The following is a 25,989-nucleotide window of genomic DNA, read 5'->3' on the forward strand; positions in this document are numbered from 1 at the left end:
GCCGCATCGCTAACCAGACAGAAGCAAACGATCCATCAATCAGGCTACCTATGAATGGTCAGAAACTTTCCCATTTTAGAGGTACACAGTACACTGAAATATATTTCTGAAAAGATTTAAGGCGAGAAATAGACAATCCAGCAACAGAATCTTGATTTATATTTGATCTGCATTGCCTAGTTTTACAGTTTGTTGTGAACAAACAAAGGTTTTTAATTAAAGCACTGCTGCTGAAATTATGAAAACAAATAAGAGAAAAATCCTAAACTAATTGGCTGTTGGATTAATTGTGATTAGTAATAAAAACTAAAACATAGTATGTAACGGTACAGGACATAATTTGGAAACATTTGCATGTTTCTCAAAAGGTGAAAAAAACTTTAAGGCTAATGCTTATATGCTTGAAATTAGTTTTGTAAACAGATAAACAATACAACTTTCTCAATTTATTTTAATTTTATATTTTTAAATGGATGAGTGGATATTGAAAAAGCAGTCAAAAGCAGTCCAGCATCTATTGGAATGTCCAGAGTTCAATTATAGCTCAAACATAATATATTTTTGAATTTATTAAACAGATTTTGGTCACTGCATAACTTTCAAACCTCCATGTGTGCCATTTCATAGTTTTGATAATTTTATTATTGAACATGAAAATAAGTAATAATAAAGAATAAAAAGACTTTTGACTAGTGTAAATTGATTGGAGTTTAATTAATCAGAGACGCAGAAATGCAAACTTATCAGGGATGAAAAAGGTGACAAAGATGCAACCACCGTAAGGAGGGTGAGAAAAATGTTAAAACGACAACGATCCAATAAATTCCAGAGAAGTACAAAATCATGTTCCGCACTACATTTTTTTCTGATTCGAAAAGCCATTTCACTCGGATATGTCAAAATTCATGCCGACTTTAAAACGTCTCTTTTGTTTGACCGATTTATAAACAATTCTTTCAAATTTGGAAAGAGTGTTTGGTGAAATCCCACAAATTACTTTTTTCTGCTAACAGTGTCGATTTTGCATCCCTGCAGACAATTGTGAAAAGTCAAAAGCATTTCACCACACAAACACTGTAAATATTCAGAAGTCACTGCTCACCTGAGCTGAAGTGAAAGGAGGCGGGTCTGGTTCTGGTGCAGGTGTAGTGGTTGTGGATTTGGCTACAGTAGAAGGTAGCTTCCGATCTGAAGCTTTTCCCGTTGCCATCTCAGCATTTTGTATTCCCAAATGCAATTCTGGTTTCTTGCCACTTTTATCCATGCTGCCAGCTCTCCTTTTTATCTTTCCCTCTTTATTATTTGCTGAACCAAACTTTAGGCCAACGTTCCTGCTCATCCCTAAAAGACGATTGGAGTGACAGTTTTCAAATATCAAACATGAGGTGCGAGAATGATGAACAGGATATTTTAGTAGGCTATAACAGTAACAGACTAATTTTTTTAAAACAGAGTCTCACCTGTAACAAAAACCAAGGGCTGTCCCTGTTCTTCATCTGATTCTATGCAAGTTAAGGAAAACACAAGAGAAGCAGCTAAGCCTAAAATAAATAATAAGAGCTGTAACGTTAACGTTAATTGCATGCATTTTACTGTAGTAACTGTTATTGTATAGTTTTGTACTACATTCCCTATCTACACTCAATATGTCTTTTCAATAACACAACTTGAATTCAGAACAGTTAACGTTACGTTACATGTATAGTTGCGTTCAACTGCAGCTTTGTGTACGTAGGCCACGTTACTAAAACTAGAGTTCGGTTAAGCTGACAATGAAAATCCGCTAATAAATTATTAGCCTCCCTTCTCTCATACACACTAACCACAGACCACTGACCACGGTTAACCTTTATGCTTGCCAAACCAAAATAATATAACTAACTAATTTAAACCGACTCATGGAACAAAAATACGTAAAAATGTAAGGATACTGTCATGAATCCAGTAGATTCCATTTCCAGTTACGCCCTCAGCAACAGACGCCATACTGAAACAACCGCCACTTCCAGATTGCGTGCAGGAGCCTCTCTTCTTTTTCATCGTTTGTGAGTGTGATTGGATGACATTAACTTGCTTCGCCCGCCCATCCAGCGTACTATTGGTCAAATCACTCATCGTTCATTTTCTCAGCAAATAGGAGTGCAGAACCGCAATGTTTTGGTTCTGCGTGCGTACTTGGTAACCTCAGCATCGGTCGTTGGTGACTGCAGCAAGAGAATACATGTCATATAATTATGTAGATGCTTTTTGTGTTATTTTGGAATGGATGAGGTAAAAGATGAGAAGACATTCAAGGGGTTTGTAGATAGACTCACCCTCGGTATTACTCGGGTTTTGGGTGAGTGAACGATGTTTAATAAAAATAATTTTAGACTGCATGCTGCATAGGCTACATGCCCTGCTGAAGAAAACATCATGGCTAACCTTAGCTAGCTGGTCTCCCGGGTTGGACTGGTTTTGGGTTCGTGTTAGTGGATCAGGCTGGGAGGCCAGCTGGCGACCATCTTGGCTAGACTGGGAGACCATCTTAAACCAGCTAAGACCAACAAAGCAGCTTAGGGTTGATTTCATATTTTGTGAGTGTGTATGTGTGTTCTTGTTTAACCTACACTGAGAGGACCAAATGTCTCTACAAAGATAGTTAAACGTGAAAATGTTTACATTGCTTGAAAGCTTAAAAGTCATACTAAGTGAAGTTTTTTGAGTTTTATGTGATGGTTTAGGTTTATATATAGGGGTAGATAATATACAGTTTGTACAGTATAAAAAGATGTAAGTCCATGTAAAGATATAAAAACGTGTGTGTGTGTGTGTGTGTGTGTGTGTGTGTGTGTGTGTGTGTCTGTCTGTCTGTCTGTCTTAGCACTAATGCAAGCCAAGTAAGTTATCGATGTTATTACATACATATGCTTGTATGTGCATGATTCTTATTTTCTGCTTGACAGAGAACCTCCCTGGTGTGCTGGATGTAAGATTTGCAGAGAAAGCCTCTGCAGAAAAGAGATGCCTTCTCTCCTGGGAGCAGGTATGGAGGTATTTCAATATTACAGAGAATATTCTCAAAGCAGGTCTTTGATGTGGGTATATTTATATCAGGTGTGTTTTTCCTGTGTGTTCTCCAGAAAAACAACTGTGCTTTGCCGGAAGATCTCAGAGATTTCTATCTCACAACAGATGGCTTCATGCTTGCCTGGAACTCCAAGCTGGAAAGTGAGCACCCTGAAACATGCACTGATAAAATGAAACCCATTATAGTGTGGTTAAACCACAACGATGCTTTAAATTTATTATACTGCTTTTTAATATCTGATCAGTGTTTTACTTCTGTGACCACATCATTATACATGCACATCATTTTTTTGTTTGTTTTGATATTATGATTACAATTTTATTATTAAAAAAAACTACATGCTTTTTGTCTTACAGATGAAGTGGTTCCAGTGGGATGCATGGTGATAAACAGTGTTGCTCAGCTACGACCCCTGATTCAGTCAAATGTATATTCCCTCCCCAATGCACCTACCTTAGCTGATCTTGACTTCGATGATGACTTACAGGGTGAGATTTTCTTTCATCTTGAGGCATTTTATCTTCATTTCATTGCACGCAAATTTCCATTAATTATATACCCAATGCCATGTCTCTTTTTTAGAATCTGATGGCCCTGAACAACCTCACTTTGATTGTCGTAGTCGCATATTTGAACTGGACCCCTGCAATGGTAATGGCAAAGTCTGCCTTGTTTATAAGAACTGCACTCCAGGTGATTATGCATCCCACACTTAATCCAGAAGGATATGAAGAGGTTTAGGCTATATCATTTTAATCTACCATCTGGCCCTGTCTGCTGGCCTGTTCTGTGTAGGTGTAATGGCCCAGCAGTGTGAGGTGTGGTTCTTGGACCGATCACTTTTCTGGCACTATCTCACCCCTTCCTTCACTGCCTACTACCGACTTATGATCACTCATCTGGGGCTTCCGGAGTGGCAGTGTAATTTCACTCCGTTTGGCCCTAGCCCACAAGCTAAGGTTAGCATTATCTATTTAGTTCTATCAAATCAGAATATTTAAATTATTATTATTCAATTATTATTTTTATATGCAAACATGCATAAAGTAACAATCACTTCATTGACTTTAAATGGCCTGTTTTAAACGCAATACCATCTGTAGTAAAAGTTGGTAGGACTTTTTACTGTTTTTTAAAGAACTCTCTTATGTTCACAGCTCACTAATGCTGAATTTTTTGATCAAATATACAGGAAAACAGTATTATTGTGAAATTCTATTACAAATTAAAATAACTGTTTAAATATATTTCAGAATGTATTCCTGTGATGGCAAACACAGCATTACAGTCTTCAGTGTCACATGATCCTTCTAATATGCTGATTTAGTGCTTAAGAATGATTACATTTTTTGTATCTGTTGAAAACATGTTTTCTATGTTTTTTTCTCTGAAAATAATTTATTTGAAATATAAATAACTTTTAATAAATTTGAATCTTTGCTTGCTTAATAAAAGTATTAATTTCTTTGGGTAAAAAATATTACTGTGCCCAAACTTTTAAATGATAGTGTTAGGGAATTTACAGTTAAAGACCCAAGGACCAGATATGATTAATGAAGACCAGGAGTTAGGAGTGCATTACAATTTAAGACAAAAGTCAGAATTATAATAAATTATAGAACATTTTTACTGAAGATAGTTTACAGATTTATCAAGCAGAAGTCAAATTCACAAGGAATTAGTAGGCCGCTCCGCTACATTAACAAAGATCACAGCAATTATACCCTTCACCAAGGTCTAAGCTACGTCCTTGCTTCAGGTTAAATGATTCTGATTGGCTAAGAAATAGATAAACAAAGAAAATTTCCACACATGGACTGATAGGCATCAGCACATCTCCATAGTCTGTACGGCTGCCACCAGGACCCTGAGTTAGGTACGAGTGTCCCTCTGAGGTCACAAAACTGTGTCTAGGCGCCAGCATGTCGAAGAAAACAAGTCAGTCAATCTCCAATAATGCCACGTGTTCCTTATCCCGTGACCAAGAATACTTACACACACACAGACACACAGCTTCTTCAGGGTTGGATTTGGTCAGGCTCTAACTATCAACAGGAAGCTCTTCAGATAATGTGTTCTTTCTCTCAGTGAGAGGACGCTTAAATATAGATAAGCAAAGTAAATGCTTTAACAAAGAAATGGTCACTTAAACTAGTGGTTCCAATGACCCTTGTGACCTATAGTTGTCATGGTGAGCTAAAAGAATATATATATTATTTTATATATATATGTGTGTGTGTGTGTTTTAACACGTTCAAGTCCTTTCTCAAACAAAACAAGTCCATATTTCATTTCTGGACCTTCAGTCACCTCTCAGATATCAAATACAGACATTAGAGAATACATTAAAAGAACATTTCAGTAATCACGCTGGTAACTTCTATAACCAAGTAAAATCTCATAAGCCTAAAGAAATAATTCAATTTGATATTTAGAAGGAAAAATATTGATTAATACCTTGATTGTAATCACTCATTAGATTTACATTGAAGCAGCAGTGGATTCCAGAATCCACCCCTTCAATAGTGTATGTTCACACGTTCATTATGTAATCAACTGCTACAAAGCAACTTCACCATTGATTTCTTGATACAGCAATGGGCCGCTCTCTACCAACCCCTGACGTTCTATGGTGATCCCCATCTTGACACATCCAGTGAACCTTTATTGAACAAGCTGGACCCAGCCAAGGCATTCCGCGGCAAGGCCAAGCCACCCACTCCCAAGAAGAAGCAGCCAGCGCAGGTCCCAGCGAGTGGTGGCAGTACAGCCAAAGGACAGGGGGTCTCGTGGAGACACAGCGTGACTAAACGGTGACCCGCCGTCTCAACAAAAAACTGACTGTTCCCATACAGGCGTGTTGACTGTTCTTTTGGCTAATGATGGGCATTTATCCTGACTTTAGCAACTTAATTTCATCTATTGATGCCCATAAGTCTGTGAGTGTGTGTGTGTGTGTGTATTTATTAAAGATCAAACATGGACAATCCTGAGTCCTGAGATTCTTCAGTAGCTTATTCCTCTATAACTCAAAAGGTAGTACTGTAGAACACACTGGATTGAGAAAGTTTGCCTGAAAAATTTAACCGCATAGGATTTTCAACCATTATCCATGTTTCATATTATTCCTGTAAACATCCCAGCTACGCTCGGTAGAAATGGCACTTTCTTTCTTTGGTCTCTGTAACATTCTTGGCCCTTAACTTGAGCAGGTCTCACACAGATATCTCTGTACTGCCATTCTTGCACTTTTCCAGAGGAACACATTCAGGATCTTCAGTAGACTGTGTCTTAGTGCTTTTAAGATCAGGGTGGTGTAGCTCTACAAATGCTTTGTAGATTAAAGCCCCAGTCACTCCACCAATAAAGGGGGCCACCAAAGGTACCCACCACCATCCATTGCCTGCCCTGGAAATACATTGAGGCGACACTTTAATTACATGTAATCAAATTATGCTGTACTGTTACTGTAATTTACACTTTCAAATTAAATAATAAATAATGTAATATTTTATGCTTTAATTTTTTTCAATAAATAAAAACGTCAAATGTCAAAAATAAAAAAAATCATGTAATTAAATGTTTTAATAATTAAAAAAATATATTATTTATTATTAAATCAAGTTCTTAAAGCTTAATTGTACATAGTTTTACATTTTACTGTGATCATACACCAAATTTAATTTACTAAAAATGTTTTTTTCTTGTTACATATCTGATCTGATTACTATTGTGATGTTAACTACTTTAGTATTTATTTCAACATTTACTAATGCATTATTAAAATCAAAAGTTTATTTGTTAACATTAGTTGATGCACTGCGAACTAACATGAACGACTATTTTTATTAACAAAACTAACATTAACAAAGATTAATAAATACTGTAACAACTCTACTGCTTCATGTTAGTTATTGCATTAACTAATGTTAACAAATGAGACCTTATTGTAAAGTGTTACCAAAATATTTTCCTGTTATAGATCTGATCTGATAATTACGGATAATTAGAGGGTTCCGCAAATCCACTGTCCTGCAGAGTTTACCTCAAACCATGAACTCACTTACCTGCAATTTTCTAGTAACTCTGAAGACTTTGATTAGCTTGTTCAGGTGTGTTTGATTAGGGTTAGAACTAAACTCCGCAGGGCAATGGCCCTCCAGGATCTGATTTGAGGAACGCTTACCTAAAGGGACATGGGGACGGGGAAAAAATATATCAGATGGGAGGAAAAAATTAAATGTCAATCGTTTTGCATTCTCTTGAGAAACTGTGCGTTCGCTTGCAAAATGTTTGCGTTCCCCCGAGAAACCTTTTTAGTTCTTCGCGTGCGAATGCAAAGTTTCTGAGGGGACCGCAAAAGCATTGAAATATTTGTTTCCTCCCATCTCATATTTTTTTCATCACCATGTCCCTTTAGGGGCTCTGTATATAACTGTGACTGACTTGATCAAAATCCAAAACATAATGGATTGTTTCAAGTGATGCATATCAAGAATTCAGGGTTACTGTGGCTGAAAATGCAGGAAGTGTTACAAATCATTAACCCTGATCCAAACAAATATCAAAGAGTGTTTTATAGCTTGATTTTATATTTATTCACCTGAAAACCTCCATGCCCCAACCTGCCATCAGTGTGAAGACTCTTGGCCCTAGATCTCGTGTGGGATTAATGGCATAGCCGCTGTTGCTCCCCAGAGAGACACCAATGAGCAGCACCACGAGCCCCACACCAACAGGCTCACCTCCAACCACAACCGGCTGGTTTCTCTTGTCTGCCAGAGCCATCAGACACAGCAACAGCATGGCGGTGCCCACAACCTGATCCAGAGAATTTAAAAATTATCTTCCACTAAAAGTGCTTAATGGGTACAATTGAGCAATATTTTTGCACATGATTCATTTTGAAATACCTGGTCGAAGAATCCAGTGTAGATTGAGATGTAAGGTGCTGGATATGTGGCAAAGATCCCAGCTGTTGCTTTGGGACCAGTCACAGTGAAATTGCCCCCACAGTAATGATGTATAGCATCTAAGCACAGTACAGATGTGAGCGAAGAAACCTTGTGACAATTTATATGACCTACTCTAACACTAAGAACAAAAATAGCTCATCACCGTAATAAAGTGAAAAAATGGTCCCAGCAGCGAGGAAGGAACCCAGAAACTGGGCGAAAACATACAGTGGCAGTATCTTCCAGCGCAAACGGCCGAAAACGCACATTGTGAATGAAACAGCTGCATTCATATGAGCTCCTGTGCGATGGAGTAAAACATATTGCATTATTAATTGTCAATAATATGGAAAACAGTGAATTAGGAAAGCTCTGACCTTGGGGTCAAGAGGGTCTCACCTGACACTTTTCCACCAATGTGCACACCCATAGCCACACTCAGTCCAAAGCCTATATTTATGCTGAGGTAATCTCCGAAAAAACCATTTCCTGTGACCACTTGTGCAATACAGCCAAGGCCAAACACCTGGAATTCAAAAATAGTCTGTCAGAGAAACTAAATATGCTTATCATGAATGATGTGCAGCCAGACAGGAAAATAAACCATGATTCAAGGCTTATTTCATGGCTACTTCTCACATAAAAAATGAACATTTTATGAATGAACATAAAATATGGATTTTAGTTTTAACTAAAGAGACCTCGATTAGACAGAAATAGTTATTATCATTAACTAAAACTGCAAGTCAAACTATTAACCCTCTTGTGCTGCTCACATGGTCAAAAATGACAACATTTTTTTATTTTTTTAAAATGTTTACTTCAATGAAATTGAATGCATTGTATTTTAGTTCGAATAATATTTTTAATTTCATTTTGTGTCATAATTCATTTTAATTTTAATTTCATAATTGTGTTTTTAGGGGATTTTGTGGTACTAAATTCAATTTATGGAATAGTTATGATCCATTTATTGCCTGTTAACCACTTAGCATAGCAATTCAATTAAAAATCTTGAATGCTTTGGAGCACAGACTGAAGTTTGGTCTCTTTTTAAAGATGACACTTGGCAGAATATTGCTTAAGTGAAAAGGGTAGAATTAAAAAAAATGATAGAAGTTTAAGTTTATTATTATGAAAAATGGACAAAAATTACTATTTGAAAATTTTATATGAAATATATATATTTTACAAAACATACAACATTTAATAATAAATCTAAATAAATTGTTTTCCAAAGTTAAGCTTGATATCTCAAAAAAAAGCTTTCAGTAAGATTTTGTTTGGGTGCAGTATCAAACATTTCCACTAGATGAAACTAATTTCCCATTGTCGTACTATAATTTTTACCGCGAGTGAGTGTGTGTGTGTGTTGTGTGTTGTGTGTTGTGTGTGTGTGTGTGTGTGTGTGTGTGTGTGTGTGTGTGTGTGTGTGTGTGTGTGTGTGTGTGTGTGTGTGTGTGTGTGTGTGTGTGTGTGTGTGTGTGTGTGTGTGTGTGTGTGTGTGTGTGTGTGTGTGTGTGTGTGTGTGTGTGTGTGTGAGTGTGAAACCTTTAGGCCTACCAAACTTCGTACCATTCCGATGAAGTAAAAAATTAAAAACAACATAAAAAATTCCCGGTCAAAACTGGTCGAACAGCACCAGGGTTAAAAACATTGTTGTTAATTTAATTACTTAAACTAAACAAATATTGGAAATGTTACCTTATCTGAAATCAGTTTCAGTTGAAGCGCTAAAATCACTAAATGGAAATAAAATTAAATTAAAACTGAACTAAAACTAAACCAAAATAAAAGGTAACACATACGGTTTTATTAGTTAACATAAGTTAACTACAGTAGTTAACATGAACAAAGAACAATACTTATACAGCATTTAATAATCTTATTTATTGCTAATCTGTGCACTTACTAATACATTTTTAAGATCAAAAGTTGTATCTGTTAATATTGGTTAATGCACTGTGTGAACCTTGAACATTTGTATTAACTAACATTCATGAAGGTTAAAAAAATGCAGTAAAAACATTGTTCATTGTTAGTTCGTGTTACTGTAGTTAATACATTTCCTAATGTTAACAAATGAGACCTTATTGTAGAACAAAAACTAATAAAAATTACAAAAGCACATAACAAAATAACTCAAAATTAAAGTAAAATTAAAATGAAAACTGAAAATATAAAAACAAAAGCTAATTCAAATAATATTAATAAAAGTATAATAGTGTATGTAAATAAAACTGGACTGATAACAGCTACACAATTCAGAACAATTTGTTTCGCAAATGACTGGTCAGTTATTGCTGTTGGCCAAGTTTTTGCAATTGGCATGGTCACATTGATTTCACCTGATCATGGAAAAAAGTATGTCCAGCCAGTCTTTCTAAGAATAGAATATATGTAGCACATGGTCTGACACCAATCACCAATGCATTGACCACAGACTACTGACCACTCATGCAACTGTGGCTATGTGATCCAAGGCATTACAATGACAAGTTCATGCTTTATGCTGAAGAATGAATAAATCAATTAACAATAAAAGAAATCATCAGTAAAATACTCAGCAGTAAAATTCTATTAAATTGTTTTCCAAATTGTTTTTGGCATCATCACACAGTGAAAATGATACCAGTATGTATGCAATGAACATGCAAATGAGCCACTATTAAACAGCATAATGAACTCTCACAAAAGAAACAGCATCTCACCATCATGATAAATGTGCACAGGGTCTCTGCCAGGACCACTCGAATGCATTCATTCTTGATCTTCAACATGGATATCACAGTAGGTGCCATATGGCCTTGAAAACCGTCCTCCATTATGTTGACTTCCTGTTTCATTTCCTTTCGCTCTTTTTCTGCAAAGGGCTCTTCTCCCGGAGTTTGCTTTTTAGGTTTTTTGAATGGTTGCCATTGTGCGTGTCTAGATTGCACTGCAGTGTTTGTCAGCGATGTCTATTTATATGAGGTCTTTGCCCCTCCCCATTACTCATACGTGTAACCTTTGGTAGAGGGAGAGGGACAGGAAATAGACAAAAAAAACACACATTGACAGCAGTATCACGAGTTATTCAAACTTTCAAATGGTCCATCAGTGTCAATTACAGTTAAGATAATCCTGCAATACATCATATGAACTGATATATCTTACAGCAAAACTAATAATTCACTTCCAATTTAACCTCTCGCATGTGTATCTGTATGCAAACTGTGATTTTACACATTCGATTTCACAATTGAATTGGTTCAAAGTCTCAGCTATATTTACAACTGTCACGTGTATGTTCTGTTTTCTGTTCTGCGCCTCCCTGTGTCCTTGTTAGTTGGCTCAGTTTCCCATCAGTTAATCGTTCTGTTTAGCTGTGTCTTAATGAGCTCCCTCATTTAGTCTCTGTTTTTATTATACCTGTTTTGTTCAGCTATTTGTTCTTGTCTTTATGTAGTGGTTGTGTAATGTTGTTTCTACTCCTATTAAAGACTCATTGTTTCTAATCTCCTGTATTGTGCGATTTATATATACACCCACGCCTGACAGAAAAACGGACATGGATTTACCAGCTGTACAGCTGCTTTGACCAGTAGCAGCAGTCCCTTGAGGCCCACATCTGGCATGCTAAACGAACTTTCCAGACGGATCATTGAGCACATTCTATCTAACGAGTCTGAACACATAGACGAAAGCACGCCTACGCATTGTGGGTCCTTGGGGAAATTTCGCCACGTTTGTGGAGTGGGTGAACAACAGAACGGCATTATCCATCGGCCGCGCTGAGGACAACATCACCAGCCCCACTCCTTTGAGCCCAGAGACTGCACAGATACGCCAGAACCATCTGCAGATGGAGTAATTGAGCCTGCCACGATGAACAAGCCAGAGACTACTGTAAGTTCTGTCCAGGTCAGAATCTCCTGCGCCCCCGCTGGTTCTGTCCAGCTCAGAATCTCCTGCGTCCCTCCTGGTTCTGCCCAGCTCAGAATCTCCTGCGTCCCCGCTGGTTCTGTCCAGCTCAGAATCTCGTGTGTCCCCGCTGGTTCTGTCCAGCTCAGAATCTTCTGCGCCCCCGCTGGTTCTGTCCAGCTCAGAATCTCCTGCGCCCCCGCTGGTTCTGTCCAGCTCAGAATCTCCTGCGCCCCCGCTGGTTCTGTCCAGCTCAGAATCTCCTGCGTCCCCGCTGGTTCTGTCCAGCTCAGAATCGCGTGTGTCCCCGCTGGTTCTGTCCAGCTCAGAATCTCCTGCGCCCCCGCTGGTTCTGTCCAGCTCAGAATCTCCTGCGCCCCTGCTGGTTCTGTCCAGCTCAGAATCTCCTGTGTCCCCGCTGGTTCTGTCCAGCTCAGAATCTCCTGCGCCCCCGCTGGTTCTGTCCAGCTCAGAATCTCCTGCGTCCCCGCTGGTTCTGTCCAGCTAAGAATCTCCTGCGTCTCCACTGGTTCAGTCCAGCTCAGATTCTCCTGCGTCCCCGCTGGTTCTGTCCACCTCAAAGTCTCCAGAGTTCCCACCCAGCCTCCCTCTCCAGCCTCCTTTTTCAAAATCAGTCAGTCTTTCAGTCCCATCTCCGCTGTCTGTCATCAGCCCCTCGACCCCTCCTCGTCCTCCCCTCTGTGACGTGGATCCACCAATAACTGTGTCCAACAGCGACACCTGCAGGTGAAGTTACAGCAGAGGTCCGTGTCTCTCGTGCCTCCTATGTCGCCATTGACTGAGAAACAGACACCCCTGCCGTGGGTTAAATAATGAGAACTAGAATGTACATTTCTGAAGAAAATTTGAGTGGTGCTTGCAGTGGGAAAACTCGGCAATCGGTTGCTAGGGTGTTCTGAGTGGTTGCTAGGGTGATGCTAGGAGGTTTGTAGTTGCCATAGATGGTTATGTGGAGTTTTTATAGACTTCTTAGCATGTTATTAACATGTTTTAACACGTAGTTAGACATTATTAGCATGTAGCTTTTCACTGCTAGCATGTGAAGCATTATGGAAGTGCTGTTCACTAGCATGAGTCAAAAGAGCTAACACCCAACTCTATATGATGTTCTGATGCAGAGCTATAGGTCTTGCCAAACAGTTGCTCGGGTACTCTGTTTGGTTGCTAGGGAGTGGCCTGGCAGCTGCCAAAAATGATACTCCAAATGCTGCTTGTCAGTATAAATGATATAAACTCTATGACGTTCAGATTTGAAGATATCCCTTTGGGTTTGGGTTTCTAGGGTATGGCTAGACAGTTCAAATCAAAAGAGCCAAACCCACTTGTCTCCATGATGTTCTTCATTTATATCCCTCATCTATTTTTCAATAGAAGTCTATGGGGTGGTTGCTAGGGAGATCTAAGTGGTTGCTAGGGTGTGGCTATGAAGATTTTAGGTCATTACTTATTGGCTTCTTGATATGGATCATCTGAGTGAGAGAGTAAGAGGGAGAGAAAGGGTTCCTCAGGCCCTGCATGTCTGTGTATGTGTGAAAAGAAAACAGCAGTTAGATACGAACATTCCACAATGTTAAGTCTATGGGATTTTTTTGCCCGCTTTTCCGTCCGCTGTGCGAAGATCGTAAGTCCGATCTCTTAGAAAAGTAATAGCACACCTCTCCTCAATAAGCTGGTCGATTTGACTTCTCGTTCATGGGTCTATGACAAACATTGCGGGACGAGTAGCGCACAAAACTTTGGTCCGGAATAATAATAATAAGTATGCAAGTCAAGAGAACAATATTGATGCCTTGTCTTTGGCAAGCACCACTAATGAATGGGGTTAAGTCCCGTGAAAGGAGGCAATGGATCCATTGCACTTTGATTGGATATGATTGGTTAGTGCGATAAATCCACCCTCTGGTTTTCGTCGTTCTCATCGGCCTGAATGAAGACAATAGGCTTGTTGCATAAACAGAACGTTCGATATTTCCGGGTTGTCACGGTAGGCCGCACAACTTCCGGTTACGTTGAGGTTATCTCCTGTCAGAGAGAGTGAGAGAGTGATAGTTTAGTTAGGCGGCACTTATGAGTTTCTCAAGAGTAAAAGAAAAACTAATTAAATTACAGCGTCAATCCAGACGAACGTCTTTACACTGTTGTGTGCCGATGTGTGGAAATTCACAATTCTTAACATTTTAAGAGTCCAACATTTCTCTTTGTAACACTTTGTTCAGATTTGATTCTAAGCATAATGTTAAAAATAAAAAAATTTCTGTACAAAAAACGCTAAATTTTTAAAAAAAAATTTAAACATTTAGATATGAATCCAACTTGTGAAAATATATCTTTCAGGTAGTCAAATAGTATAATGGAGCCATATAGCTGTAATGTTTCAGGCAGCGAACTCAAAGTTTAATATTCAAACAGGCAAACAATCCGACAATCGAAACAAGTGTGTACACAAACAATACCAGCCAGTGAACAGAGAAACAGGGGGAGCTTAAATACACAGAGATAATGACAAAGACAACAGGTGACTATGATGAGTGAAACACAGGTGAAGGCGGGGATGACAACGATGATGATGATGATGAACAGGTGATGTTGATGATGACAGAGGATACTGGGAAGTGTAGTACAGATGAAGACAGACGGTGAATGTGTCAATAGCCATCTAGTGGTTAAATAGATTTTTTTTAACTACGTTTTCCCAAAAATGGGCATAAATGTTACATTAAACCATTTAAAATTCTCCATGTTATCCCCATGAATGAAAGTTAGATATCTGGGTCTTTTATAAAGTGAATTTTGCATAAAATACTGTTTTTTTTGCTAAAAGCCTATTTAAATAAATATTTTTTAATCTATTCATAGAAATTTACAAGATATTATAAATCCTCCCAAAAATACACAAATGTTGAGGAAAAACATTTACAAACAGAGTAAAATTGGATTTGTAAAAACATTTTTATTATCCTGTTATAAAAATTAAATGTTATTGTCTGGGGTATGTGAAGACCCCAAAGATCACAAGTGACAACATAAACGAGGGTTAAACTGATATGTTGTTTTTCTACAAACATTCACAAATGCAGAGATGTTATTGTTTATTTTTACAAATCTATAAAACCTGAACTGATTCAATTTAATAAATACATACAAAAATAGAACTGATTTACTGTAAATTATTCTAAGAGTAACAGTAAATAGTAACAGTATCTATTTCAAACACACAGCCATGTAAAAATAAAAAAAGAAGTGATCCCCCTTCTCCCTAATGATTTGTGCAACCTCTGCATCTTTGAAGATTCTTTGGATGACCATGTCATCCTCTGCAAACACCACAAAGTCACACCACTCCATTCCACTTATTAGAAGCTGGCCTTGGACCTGCGAGTAGTAGCTGTGCTGTCGTTTTAATTGCATTGTGTTGCCATGCAACTTCAAGTACTTGCAATCAACATAGCTCTTGCAATTTGGACATTTAATCTCAACCAAACCATAGGGAGGGTTTTCGGTTGGGTCAAATACAACCCCGTCAGGAGAAGACCCTAACCAGGGGGCATCAGGGTGGATGATAAACCCACAAGGCCAATAGTTTTTGTTCTTGACCCTGCAGTACTCCTCAATGGCAACAGGTTCAAGTACCAGGCCCCTCTTCATGGCAGCAGTTTGAACAGTGCCCTTCCAAATCCTCTGAGCGAGCTGCTGTGCTGTACTCTCATCTCGAACATGGCACAACTCTCTAAAGTGTGAGGACGTTATTCGTGGTCGACGAACCTGATGCCACTCTTCAGACAACCTCTGGTCCCGTGTGGAAGCCTCCACCTGTCTGGCCATTTCAATAGATGTCTGGAGGGAGACCAGATGAAGTTGTTGTTGTTCACTGCAAAAAAATTGGCAGGTTGTAGGCTCCAACCTGTAATCATCCAACGGCAGAAGTGGAGGTGGAGTTGCATCTGAGTGCAACTGGATGGTCCTGGTGGGTGCTACTGCTTGCTGAGAGGCAATGGCACTTCCCTCCTGCACTTCCCCTAGTGCTGACTGGACTAACGGAACATCAGAACTAATGGCCATGGTGGTGATGAGTGGTGCCAAGGTTGCAGGGAAACCACTATACACCTCAGCCACTTTGAGCATGTCCACATCTGGCAGTTCTCACCTCAGTGCTTTGTTAAGTATGCTCCTGTGTACATCGTAACATGCTGTGTTTCAGATGTGTTTATTTTCATATTTGTATTTGCCTAAAGGATTTAACGAGTTATATTGTTTTATTGATTTTATATTTTGTATTTTCGTTGTAATGTTTTAACTGCAGTTTCTTTTTAAGGTAGACAATAAAATCTGTCCAGGGACAATGGATGAAAAATAGCCTTTTGGCTAACTCTGGTACATTTGCAGTAATGCTAATTAAGTCAAATAAATAAATAAATAAATAAAATATTTAAATCATGTTTTATCTAAATTATAGAAATAAGATAATACATTATTACCTTACACCACTTCCAACCGTCTTTTGCTTGGGTTTGGCTGCCAACACGACCATGTCTCTGACCCGGCCTGGCATCACACCCTGTTAATAGTAATGGTCTTTAATGAAAGCAAGCTTTGCACACATACCAATTCAGCTGACTGACTACACTATGAAACAGTGTGGTAAATAATGCTCTCAGACTTACCATAGACCTTGGTTTGTGCCAGCGTTGCTCTGTTTCAGTGCAACTAAGGACAGGGGGTACAGCACTGATCTGAAGCTGTGAGTAGTGTGCTGTCTGATAGACCAGTGCAACACTGTGATTGCACAGTGCCTTACCAGCCACATATGAACACACAGCCTCATACAACTTAACTTATAATAAACAACAGCCGTCACAAGCAGTTCCTGGAGTTTTCATGGGGGCTAGGTTAGATATCCGAGTGCTATTTTCTGCCTATGTTACTGATACAGAACCTTTACTAGCGACACAAAATCCCCAGGACATGTTTGGAGCAGAACTGGCTGGAACAACTGAACTATCTTAGATCCTACTCTGAGGTCGTGAGGTTTCTCATTCTTCCTCAGTGACCTATGACAGGTAGCACGGACGCTCACTCTCCCTGTCTCTGGCTCTTTGTTTGACACTGAGTTAAGAATAATATCATGTTATGATCAAAACAATTAAAACAAGATAATATTCATCAGGCTCTTTCAATGTTTAACGTTACCGGTTAGCAAGATAGCTCATAAGCTAGGCTACTAGACTACAACAAAGCATAGTAAATTAACTTACCTTCTTAATTGTCAATGTAGCTGGAAATATACATTTTAAACCCCTTCTCCCGCTTGCTCTTTGGGGCAAATGTTGAGGATTGTATAATCCTATGTACATCGTTAACGGTAGTCCTTGGCAGGTCCTGCAAGCATCATGTGTAAAATGCCATCTTCCTCGTTGACTAACTAAAGTTAATGTTAGCCTTCTCGCTCTGACAATGTCACAGTGTTGGGTTTGTGTTCCCCTGATGTCCTAACGCATTCTCATCCTTAGGCGTCATATGTGACGCCATATGACAAAACGGCGAAATACTACGCACATGGCACCCTTTAGCGTGAATATGAGACGCAGACCCTACCCCACACCTAAACCTACCCATCACAGTGCGTGTTATATTGACGATAAAGGGTGCCATGTACGTAGTATTTCGCCGATTTGTCATATGGCGTCACATATGCCGCCAAAGGATGAGAACGGGCTCGATGTCCACTAGATGTCCTCCTTTCCCACGGTGTCCTTCACTGATGAACTACATTTCCCACGATCCTTTGTCTCATCATTGCACTCAGCTGTTCCTTATCACTGATCATTGCACTCAGCCAATTCCCCATTATCATTGTCGATTCCCTGTGTATATAACCCTGTCTGTTTCAGTATGTGTCACGGAGTCCTTGTATATTGTCACAACACTTCTGGTTGCCTGTTTTTTTGACTGTTCGTGTTTGTTTTCTTGTTTTTGGATTGCCTTTGGATTTGACCCTTGCCTGGACTGGATGTACGATTTTGGATGATCCCTAATAAACTACTGCTTTTGAAACTTACCCTTGTTTCCCCGTGTGTGGAACGTTACAGAAGGACTCCGTCATGAATAGTTCCAGCAGTAGGGGGTTCTGGTCCTCATCCCCAGCCACCGTAGGGGAGAGGTCGCAATCTGGAGAAGTGCCACCGCGTATGAACATTTTCGAATGTTTCGCTCTGTGGGCTCATATCATGGAGGAGACCGCGGCGAGAAAGTTACCCGAGACCCCTTCCTTCGAGAGAAGGGAATCATTCGAGGGAACTCGTCTGGCCAGGTTTTCGGGGACCCGCGGAGGTCGCAAGAGTGGAGGATGTAGTCGGGAGATGATCCCCGTTCCTGTGGTCCTGAGTCCGGTGGTCCGGAGAAGGAGAAGGAGGAGACATAGCCCGTCTGCCCAGTCAGAGACTGTTCACGTCCCGTCGTCCCAGTCAGAGACTGATCACGTCCCGTTTGCCCTGTCAGAGACTGTTCACGTCCCGTTTGCCCTGTCAGAGACTGTTTACGTTGCGTCTGCCCAGTCAGAGACTGTTCACGTCACGTCTGCCCAGCGAGAGACTGTTCACGCCACGTCTGCCCAGCGAGAGACTGTTCACGTCACGTCTGCCAGCGAGAGACTGTTCACGTCACGTCTGCCCAGCGAGAGACTGTTCACGTCACGTCTGCCCAGCGAGAGACTGTTCACGTCACGTCTGCCCAGCGAGAGAGACTGTTCACGTCACGTCTGCCCAGCGAGAGACTGTTCACGTCACGTCTGCCCAGCGAGAGACTGTTCATGTCCCGTCTGCCCAGTCAGAGACTGTTCACGTTCCGTCTGCCTTCATGGACCTGGACTATCTGGAGCGTCTGGCTCGGATCCTGGACATGCCCATCTCTGCTGTACCAGAGCCGGAGCCAGTGTCTCCTGTCCCAGAGCCGGAGGCAGAGCCAGTGCCCGTTCCAGAGCTGGAGGCAGAGCCAGTGCCCGTTCCAGAGCTGGAGGCAGAGCCAGTGCCCGTTCCAGAGCTGGAGGCAGAGCCAGTGCCCGTTCCAGAGCTGGAGGCAGAGCCAGTGCCCGTTCCAGAGCTGGAGGCAGAGCCAGTGCCCGTTCCAGAGCCGGAGGCAGAGCCAATGCCCGTTCCAGAGCTAGAGGCAGAGCCAGTACCCGTTCCAGAACCGGAGGCAGAGCCAGTACCCGTTCCAGAACCGGAGGCAGAGCCAGTACCCGTTCCAGAACCGGAGGCAGAGCCAGTGCCGTCTGCCTTCATGGACCTGGACTATCTGGAGCGTCTGGCTCGGATCCTGGACATACCCGTGTCTCCTGTTCCAGAGCCGGAGCCAGTGTCTGCTGTTCCAGAGCCGGAGGCAGAGCCATTGCCTGTTCCAGAGCCGGAGGCAGAGCCAGTGCCTGTTCCAGAGCCGGAGGCAGAGCCAGTGCCTGTTCCAGCGCCAGAGCCAGTGTTTGTTTCTGTGTTTGTGTCTGTTCTTGTGGCTGTTACAGTTTTGGTGTCTGTTCCTGAGCCGGTGTCTGTTCCTGAGCCAGTGCCAGGGTCTGTTCCAGAGCTGGAGCCAGTGGCTGTTCTAGAGCCAGAGCCAGTGTCGTCTGTTCCAGAGCCAGTGTCTGCTGTTCCAGAGCCGGTGTCTGCTATTCCTGAGCCGGAGCCAGTGCCAGTGTCTGATCCAGAGCCTAACCTTTTTTTGTTTGCCCTGGTCCCCGGTTAAACCCTCACCCCTTGTTCCTGTCTCCCTTCATGGACCTGGCCCACCTTCCCTCCCCCTGATCCTCCACCGTTCCACCTCCCTCCTGAACTTCTTGTATTGTGGTGTGTTTTCTGTGTTTTTTGTTGTTGTCGTGGAGCGTCTGGTAGCCGCTCCGTAGAGGGGGGGTTATGTCACAGTGTTGGGTTTGTGTTCCCCTGATGTCCACTAGATGTCCTCCTTTCCCACGGTGTCCTTCACTGATGAACTACATTTCCCACGATCCTTTGTCTCATCATTGCACTCAGCTGTTCCTTATCACTGATCATTGCACTCAGCCAATTCCCCATTATCATTGTCGATTCCCTGTGTATATAACCCTGTCTGTTTCAGTATGTGTCACGGAGTCCTTGTATATTGTCACACCACTTCTGGTTGCCTGTTTTTTGACTGTTCGTGTTTGTTTTCTTGTTTTTGGATTGCCTTTGGATTTGACCCTTGCCTGGACTGGATGTACGATTTTGGATGATCCCTAATAAACTACTGCTTTTGGAACTTACCCTTGTTTCCCCGTGTGTGGAACGTTACAGACAAGCAGCTGCTCGCTGTCAGAATCGCTCTGACAAGAGTAACCGGAAGTCGTGCGGCCTACCGTTACAATCCGGAAATATCGAACGTTCTGTTTATGCAACAAGCCTATGACTGCATTAATGGGAGGGGGGGCACTACTATGGATACATGGATACTTCCCCACCCACACCTCCTGGTACCAGATGTTTTTGCTTTTTAGTGGTGTGTTGGGGTTCCGGTACACCATGTCAACGAAACGAATTAATGAAAATTAGCTTATCAATGCATATCTAAATTCGAGCCTATGGTATCTTTGTAGAACTTCAAAAAAAGAAATAAAAAAGATGCTGCAGCCAATGAGCAGCCGCCGGGCAGGACGACTCAACCTCCACGGACAGTTTTTAATGTTTTATCAGACAATATCAAGATTTTGCTTTACTATAATTTTCTGGACCGTTTGCAAAGACCCGCCCCCTTAGTTACTGTTCCCATCGATATCATATAGATAGACGCCCTATCGACCGCTACTGCCTATGGGCGCGGACGAGCCGTGGGGCAACCATCTTAAACCTATGAACTGTATGAACTACAAACTGTAATTGGGAACAAATTATGGCCATGGAGGATGTGGATGAATGTTGCAATTCTATGACAGCAGCTATCTCAGGGTTAATAGAAAAATTTAGAAAGAAAAACAAATACAAACTAAATAATAATACCCTTCCGTGGCTGAATAATGACATGAAAAAGTTAATGAATATGAGAGATATGGCCCTAAAGAAATCTTTAAGCTCAAAGCTTAATATTGATATCTTAACTTATAAAAGTTTAAGAAATAAAGTGGTCTATGAATTACGAAAAGCGAAAGTATCTTATTATACTAAACTTATAGGAAATGCAAAGGGAAACAATAACTCTCTCTGGAAACATTTAAATAATTTGATTAATAAAACAACTAAACACAAAGGAATTCGGGAACTTACTCTAGATGGAAAAAATGTGACTGACGCTGCCATAATGGCAAACGAATTTAACTCATATTTTGTGCAATCAGTAGAAGACTTGTGTAAAGATTTTGCAACAACTGAAAACTTAAATCGTCCAGCTCCTTCTGCTTCAGCAGATTGTTTTTACATCCAAACAGTTGATGAAGCAGAAGTGACATCAATTATTGCAAGATTATTAAATTCTAAATCAAATGACATTTTTAATATTGATTGTTGCTTTCTTAAAAAATACAGCAGTGTCCTGATAAGACCATTGACACATTTAGTCAATCTGTCAATTAGAACGTGTAAATTTCCCTCAGATTGGAAAAAGTCCGTCATCACACCAATATTCAAAGCAGGAAGTTTGGACAGTATGTGTAATTATCGGCCTATATCCATTTTGCCTATTTTATCCAAGGTACTTGAGAAAGTAGTAGCTGCACAATTGATTGACCATTTGGAAACCAATCAGCTCCTCCACCCACAGCAGTTTGGTTTTAGACCAGGTTATTCAACCGAAATTGCAAACTGCTGTTTGATTGAAAATCTAAAACAATCCATGGATAGGACTCAGGTGGTAGGAGCGGTGTTTTTAGATCTAAAAAAGGCTTTCGAAACGGTCAATCACAGCCTACTGCTATCCAAGATGACATCCTTTAAGTTTTCTGTTGAGACAGTTAGCTGGTTTACATCTTATCTTCAGGATAGATATCAGTGTGTTAAAGTTGGTCAGGATAAGTCACCACTCTTACGCATTCAAAGGGGTATACCACAGGGCTCTATGCTGGGACCTTTGATGTTTAGTCTTTTTATAAATGATCTGCCGAAAATCTGCTCGGATGTAAATTGCCAACTTTATGCGGATGATGCTGTTTTCTATGCACCCGCTAAGTCACCGGAACAGTCAGCGGAGGTGTTGACCGCTTGTATGGAAGAGGTCAGTAAATGGCTCATTCACAATCAGTTGGTGCTAAATTCAACTAAAACTGTAGCAATGTGTTTTTCTATTAAAAGACAAGATGTGGAACAAAATTTTCAGATTTATCTGCAAGATACAACGATAAAATTGGTAACAGATTTTAAATACCTTGGATTGATCCTTGACCCCCAATTAAAATTTGACAAACATCTAAAGAAAATTTCAAAAACTATACAAAGTAATCTAAACTGTTTCAAACTAATTAGACAATATATTCCAAACCAGGCCGCCCTCCTGTACATGCATGCTATGATATTCTCTCATATATCATACTGCATGACAGCATGGGGACAGGCCACGCTTGCAGCAACTAAACATATCAGGTCATTATATAATCAAACTATAAAGACTATGGATAAGAAGCCAATTCGCTACCATCATTGCAATATTCTCCAGAACTATAGATTGCTAAGCTTTGAAAGCTTTAGTGATTTATGTTTTCTCAAACTAACTTTCAAATGTCTCAATAATATAGCACCTGAGCCACTTAGTTCATTTGTGCAGAGACAAAGCATCAATAGAGTCACCAGAGGCTCTATCAATAACAACTGTATAGTTCCATACCGTAAGACTTCATTTGGTCAGTCTGCTTTTTCATATAAAAGTGCAAAGTTGTGGAATTCATTACCCGCTGAATTTAAAACCATGACTGAGCTTAGAATGTTTACTTCTCGAGTTAAGTCTTGGATGAAATCGAAACAGGAATGTACCCATTTGTAGATAGCTTGTTTGTGTATGTAAGTGATTTATATAGTGTGTTTATAGATATGTTTTTAAGATGAAATAGTAATTGTTGTAGTGTAAAGGCCCAACCATGGACTGGAGTTGAAAATTAGCAATAGCTATAAACTCTTTTTGCATAGCATCAGTCACAGACTTGTTTTGTACTATGTTTAATTGCAATGTCCATGTCAAATAAATGAATAAATAAATAAAAAAAAATAAAAAATAAACATGTCACCCGCTCCGCTCAGTGTAATCTGTTTGGCAGGTGCAATGAGCTGCCAGCGCATTTAATTAATCATATATCACTGAATACTGAACTGATTTTCACGCGGGGTTTTTTTCTGCAAAGGTCATACACGTAGCTACGATACAGGACACATTGAATATTTTGTTCACAAAATAAAACCAATAGTACGGTAATGTTAAATGTTAAATCTTACTTGTGAAAAGTAATCCCTGAGTGTTGGTCCGCCGATTTGAGCAGGAATATGCTGCACAGTGCTCTGGCATCTACTGCTGCTATGCAATGCAAATAGGAGTATGACCGTTTAAGATGGCGGTCGCATTTCTTGCGCCACAGCGGCCAATAGTGCATCTAGTCTCTATATGATATCTATGACTGTTCCTATGTCCGACAAGCCACGCCGCTCTCATGCCACACACCATGCTAAACACAGTGAATAATACACAGCGGAGCAGAGAGGACACGCTGACAGACAGGACAGACCAGGTTACTTTTGATATGAAACAAAGTCTCAACTTACAAATTTGGTCATTTTTAAAATAAATTTAAACAATAAATACAGTTTTGTGGCTCTTTAATGTGTCGTGACAGATCACTGTAGAGGTCTTCAATCCTGCTCCTGGAGGGCCACTGTCCTGTAGAGTTTAGTTCCAACCTGCTTCAGCACACCTGCCTTTGTATATTCAAGCTATCCTGAAGAGCTTGATGAGCTGATTCAGCTGTGTTTGATTAGGGTTGGAACTAAACTCTGCAGGACAGTGGCCCTCATTTATAGCATCAAATAAACATGAATGAACATAAGAAGGAATGTTATTTTAACCGCAGAAAGACGTCAGTACACTTCGTTTTTCAAATTCAAATCCTCCAACGTTAATCTATTAACTCTCAAGACTGCTTTGTCGAACAAAAAAGGCGGATGGCAGATTATGATTGACCAGATCGCCTGTCAATCAAACTCCCTGCGAAGGGTCAATTAGGGCCAGTGTTCTGAGAACACCTGTGTTACACCAGATTATGTCACCATCATAAAAATTTGGGACAGTCCGGTCATGGGAAGACTAATTAAAAAGTAAGTAAACAACTCAGCCGTTTCACCACTTTATGTCACGTCAAAATCATACTTGAAATGGGCTGTAAACATAGGCTAATGATTGTGTTTTTTAGTGAAAAATCAACTTGGGAAAAATTTGTGTCTGACCAGTGTGTATACAAGCTTTGTTGAAAATAATAATAATAATAACCTTTATTTTATAAAGCGCCTTTAAAAGCAGCTTCTCAAAGCGCTGTACACACAATAAACAATTGTTAAAAGCAAAACACATCAACAGGTAAATGCAAGTGTAACCTTTGGTTCGATATAAATATACCCGACTAAGCCACCTAGGTTCCGTCTCCACCCAGGAAAGTAATAAAAATAACCCCCCAAAAAAGACAATTAAACCAAAAAGAATTACAACAAAAGGAAGGACCCTGCTGGTTCGGTTTGCACTGAAGACAGAGACGTGACTCTCCAAAAGTATACCAAATTTATTTATCACAGGGAATAAAATCATCCACATAAAAACATCAAAATAAGTCTCCAATACAGCTTACCAATTAAAACCGACAGAAACAAGAGACCACAATTTGACCACTTTAACAGAAGGAAAGAAAACACAGCAAATCAGTGAATAACTAAAACATAAAACACGTGTCACACCAAATAAAAAGAATGTCAAAAGAAAACCAATACACTACCCCTTCTGTTAAGCCTCAATATCGCAGTTCTAGCTACCAGCGGGTAGAACTGGCAAATGGATTTAACACAACCACCACAGAAAAGAAAATAATTACAACACTCAGTCACAGTAACATCATATTTCACTTCTCAATTAAGACTTGAGGTTAATATTGTTTGCGCTGCTTGACATGGACCAGGCTACCAGAATATCAGTGTACTATAACTTAATAGCTCATCAAACATACATTAGGCTACGTCAGTCTTTCAACACATTTCTTACGAGCAGCTCGTTAAAGAGCTCGATCGTTAGCGGTTCACAACCGCAATATCCGCAGCCGCCAGTTGCACTAGGACCATGAAACAGTGACCGAAAATAAAGATAATAATAAAAAAACAGCAAAAAAACACAGCAGCTGGCGCTCTTGGGCCGCATCTGCAATAAAAACACTAATAATAAATACATTGATTAATTTCCCCCCTCCTAAAATAAAACACCAATTATAACACTTCTTACCTCGTAGGGGATTTTAAGCTATAGTAACCTTTATGTCCCCTGCACTCGTCACTTCACGCACACACATTCCTGATGGCACACATAGGCTATATTTAGACCATGATCTGCGATTTAAGATGGGGACATACGGATAACAACTCACCAGAGAGTCGACGCAACTAGAAATGGGTAGCCGGTTACTTCACCCCGCACAGAGAAGAATAACAATTAACCAACCTTAGACAGGGTTTTTATCACACAACTAGCCATAGACGCGCCCGCCTGATTGCACCGCGCAGGTGTACTCAATATCAACCGTGGCTCAACACCGGTGGGCGTGTCCAGTCATTTGCAATGTGTAGCCCAATTCTCAGGAACACTGAACGTTAGATTATCTACTGGTCACAATCTACCCCCTAGTTTTTAAATTCGGCGACCCAACGATAATCAACACCAAGGCCTAAAGAGAGTAGTATCATTGCTAATGACAGTTACTTGCGAATTCACAATACCCCCTCTGCCCCCCATTGTCACTGGCAAATGATGGGCATTGGAATGGTAGCCTGCGGTTTTTCGAGTGGTCCGTCGTAGTGGTGCCCCTTCAGTAATGGA

At 40.3% G+C, this 25,989-nt stretch overlaps 3 protein-coding genes and 1 long non-coding RNA gene across 5 annotated transcripts in view; 1 reads left to right on the top strand and 3 right to left on the bottom strand.

Annotated features, from left to right (window-relative positions):
- The window catches only part of kiaa1328 (KIAA1328 ortholog), a 30,669-nt gene extending 28,622 nt beyond the window's left edge, over positions 1 to 2,047 (bottom strand). The window contains exons 1-3 of one of the 2 annotated variants that reach the window (XM_077248665.1): positions 1,932 to 2,047; positions 1,461 to 1,502; positions 1,103 to 1,341 (exon numbers count right to left, since the gene is read on the bottom strand). In XM_077248665.1, the coding sequence (XP_077104780.1) occupies positions 1,103 to 1,341; positions 1,461 to 1,502; positions 1,932 to 2,040 (390 nt within the window). In that variant the 5' untranslated portion in view covers positions 2,041 to 2,047. The remainder of the gene's footprint in view (positions 1 to 1,102; positions 1,342 to 1,460; positions 1,503 to 1,931) is intronic. The other variant, XM_077248666.1, reaches the window with a different exon arrangement.
- Positions 2,048 to 2,155: 108 nt separating this feature from the next.
- On the top strand, positions 2,156 to 6,057 carry tpgs2 (tubulin polyglutamylase complex subunit 2). Its single transcript, XM_077248696.1, has 7 exons — positions 2,156 to 2,338; positions 2,946 to 3,025; positions 3,123 to 3,210; positions 3,427 to 3,558; positions 3,653 to 3,763; positions 3,866 to 4,029; positions 5,666 to 6,057. The coding sequence occupies exons 1-7, from the start codon at positions 2,263 to 2,265 to the stop codon at positions 5,885 to 5,887; spliced, it is 873 nt and encodes a 290-aa protein (XP_077104811.1). The 5' UTR covers positions 2,156 to 2,262; the 3' UTR covers positions 5,888 to 6,057.
- aqp7 (aquaporin 7) lies at positions 4,674 to 16,726 on the bottom strand. The gene is made up of 8 exons (XM_077248695.1): positions 16,611 to 16,726; positions 16,425 to 16,504; positions 10,737 to 13,971; positions 8,425 to 8,551; positions 8,189 to 8,326; positions 7,984 to 8,102; positions 7,674 to 7,891; positions 4,674 to 6,478 (listed from the first exon to the last, which is right to left on the bottom strand). Exons 3-8 carry the CDS (start codon positions 10,869 to 10,871, stop codon positions 6,286 to 6,288), a joined length of 930 nt encoding a protein of 309 aa, XP_077104810.1. The 5' UTR covers positions 10,872 to 13,971; positions 16,425 to 16,504; positions 16,611 to 16,726; the 3' UTR covers positions 4,674 to 6,285.
- Positions 16,727 to 25,108: 8,382 nt separating this feature from the next.
- On the bottom strand, positions 25,109 to 25,627 carry LOC143759068 (uncharacterized). Its single transcript, XR_013212112.1, has 2 exons — positions 25,541 to 25,627; positions 25,109 to 25,467 (listed from the first exon to the last, which is right to left on the bottom strand). It is a non-coding gene; the product is annotated as an uncharacterized LOC143759068 (long non-coding RNA).
- Between the last annotated feature and the right edge of the window lie 362 nt (positions 25,628 to 25,989).

Source organism: Siphateles boraxobius, unplaced genomic scaffold, assembly GCF_051911475.1.
Source record: "Siphateles boraxobius isolate OS27281-9 unplaced genomic scaffold, OSU_SipBor_1 11, whole genome shotgun sequence".
Lineage (NCBI taxonomy): Eukaryota > Metazoa > Chordata > Actinopteri > Cypriniformes > Leuciscidae > Siphateles > Siphateles boraxobius.

Coding starts and splice junctions, on each gene's coding strand:
- tpgs2 (XM_077248696.1), top strand. CDS start 2,263: ATGGATGAGGTAAAAGATGAGAAGACATTCAAGGGGTTTGTAGATAGA. Junction 3,026..3,122: donor GCCTTCTCTCCTGGGAGCAG/GTATGGAGGTAT, acceptor TGTGTTCTCCAG/AAAAACAACTGTGCTTTGCC. Junction 3,211..3,426: donor CTGGAACTCCAAGCTGGAAA/GTGAGCACCCTG, acceptor TTTGTCTTACAG/ATGAAGTGGTTCCAGTGGGA.
- aqp7 (XM_077248695.1), bottom strand. CDS start 10,871: ATGAAACAGGAAGTCAACATAATGGAGGACGGTTTTCAAGGCCATATG. Junction 8,103..8,188: donor CATTTTTTCACTTTATTACG/GTGATGAGCTAT, acceptor TACTGTGCTTAG/ATGCTATACATCATTACTGT. Junction 6,479..7,673: donor TGGGGCATGGAGGTTTTCAG/GTGAATAAATAT, acceptor ATGTATTTCCAG/GGCAGGCAATGGATGGTGGT.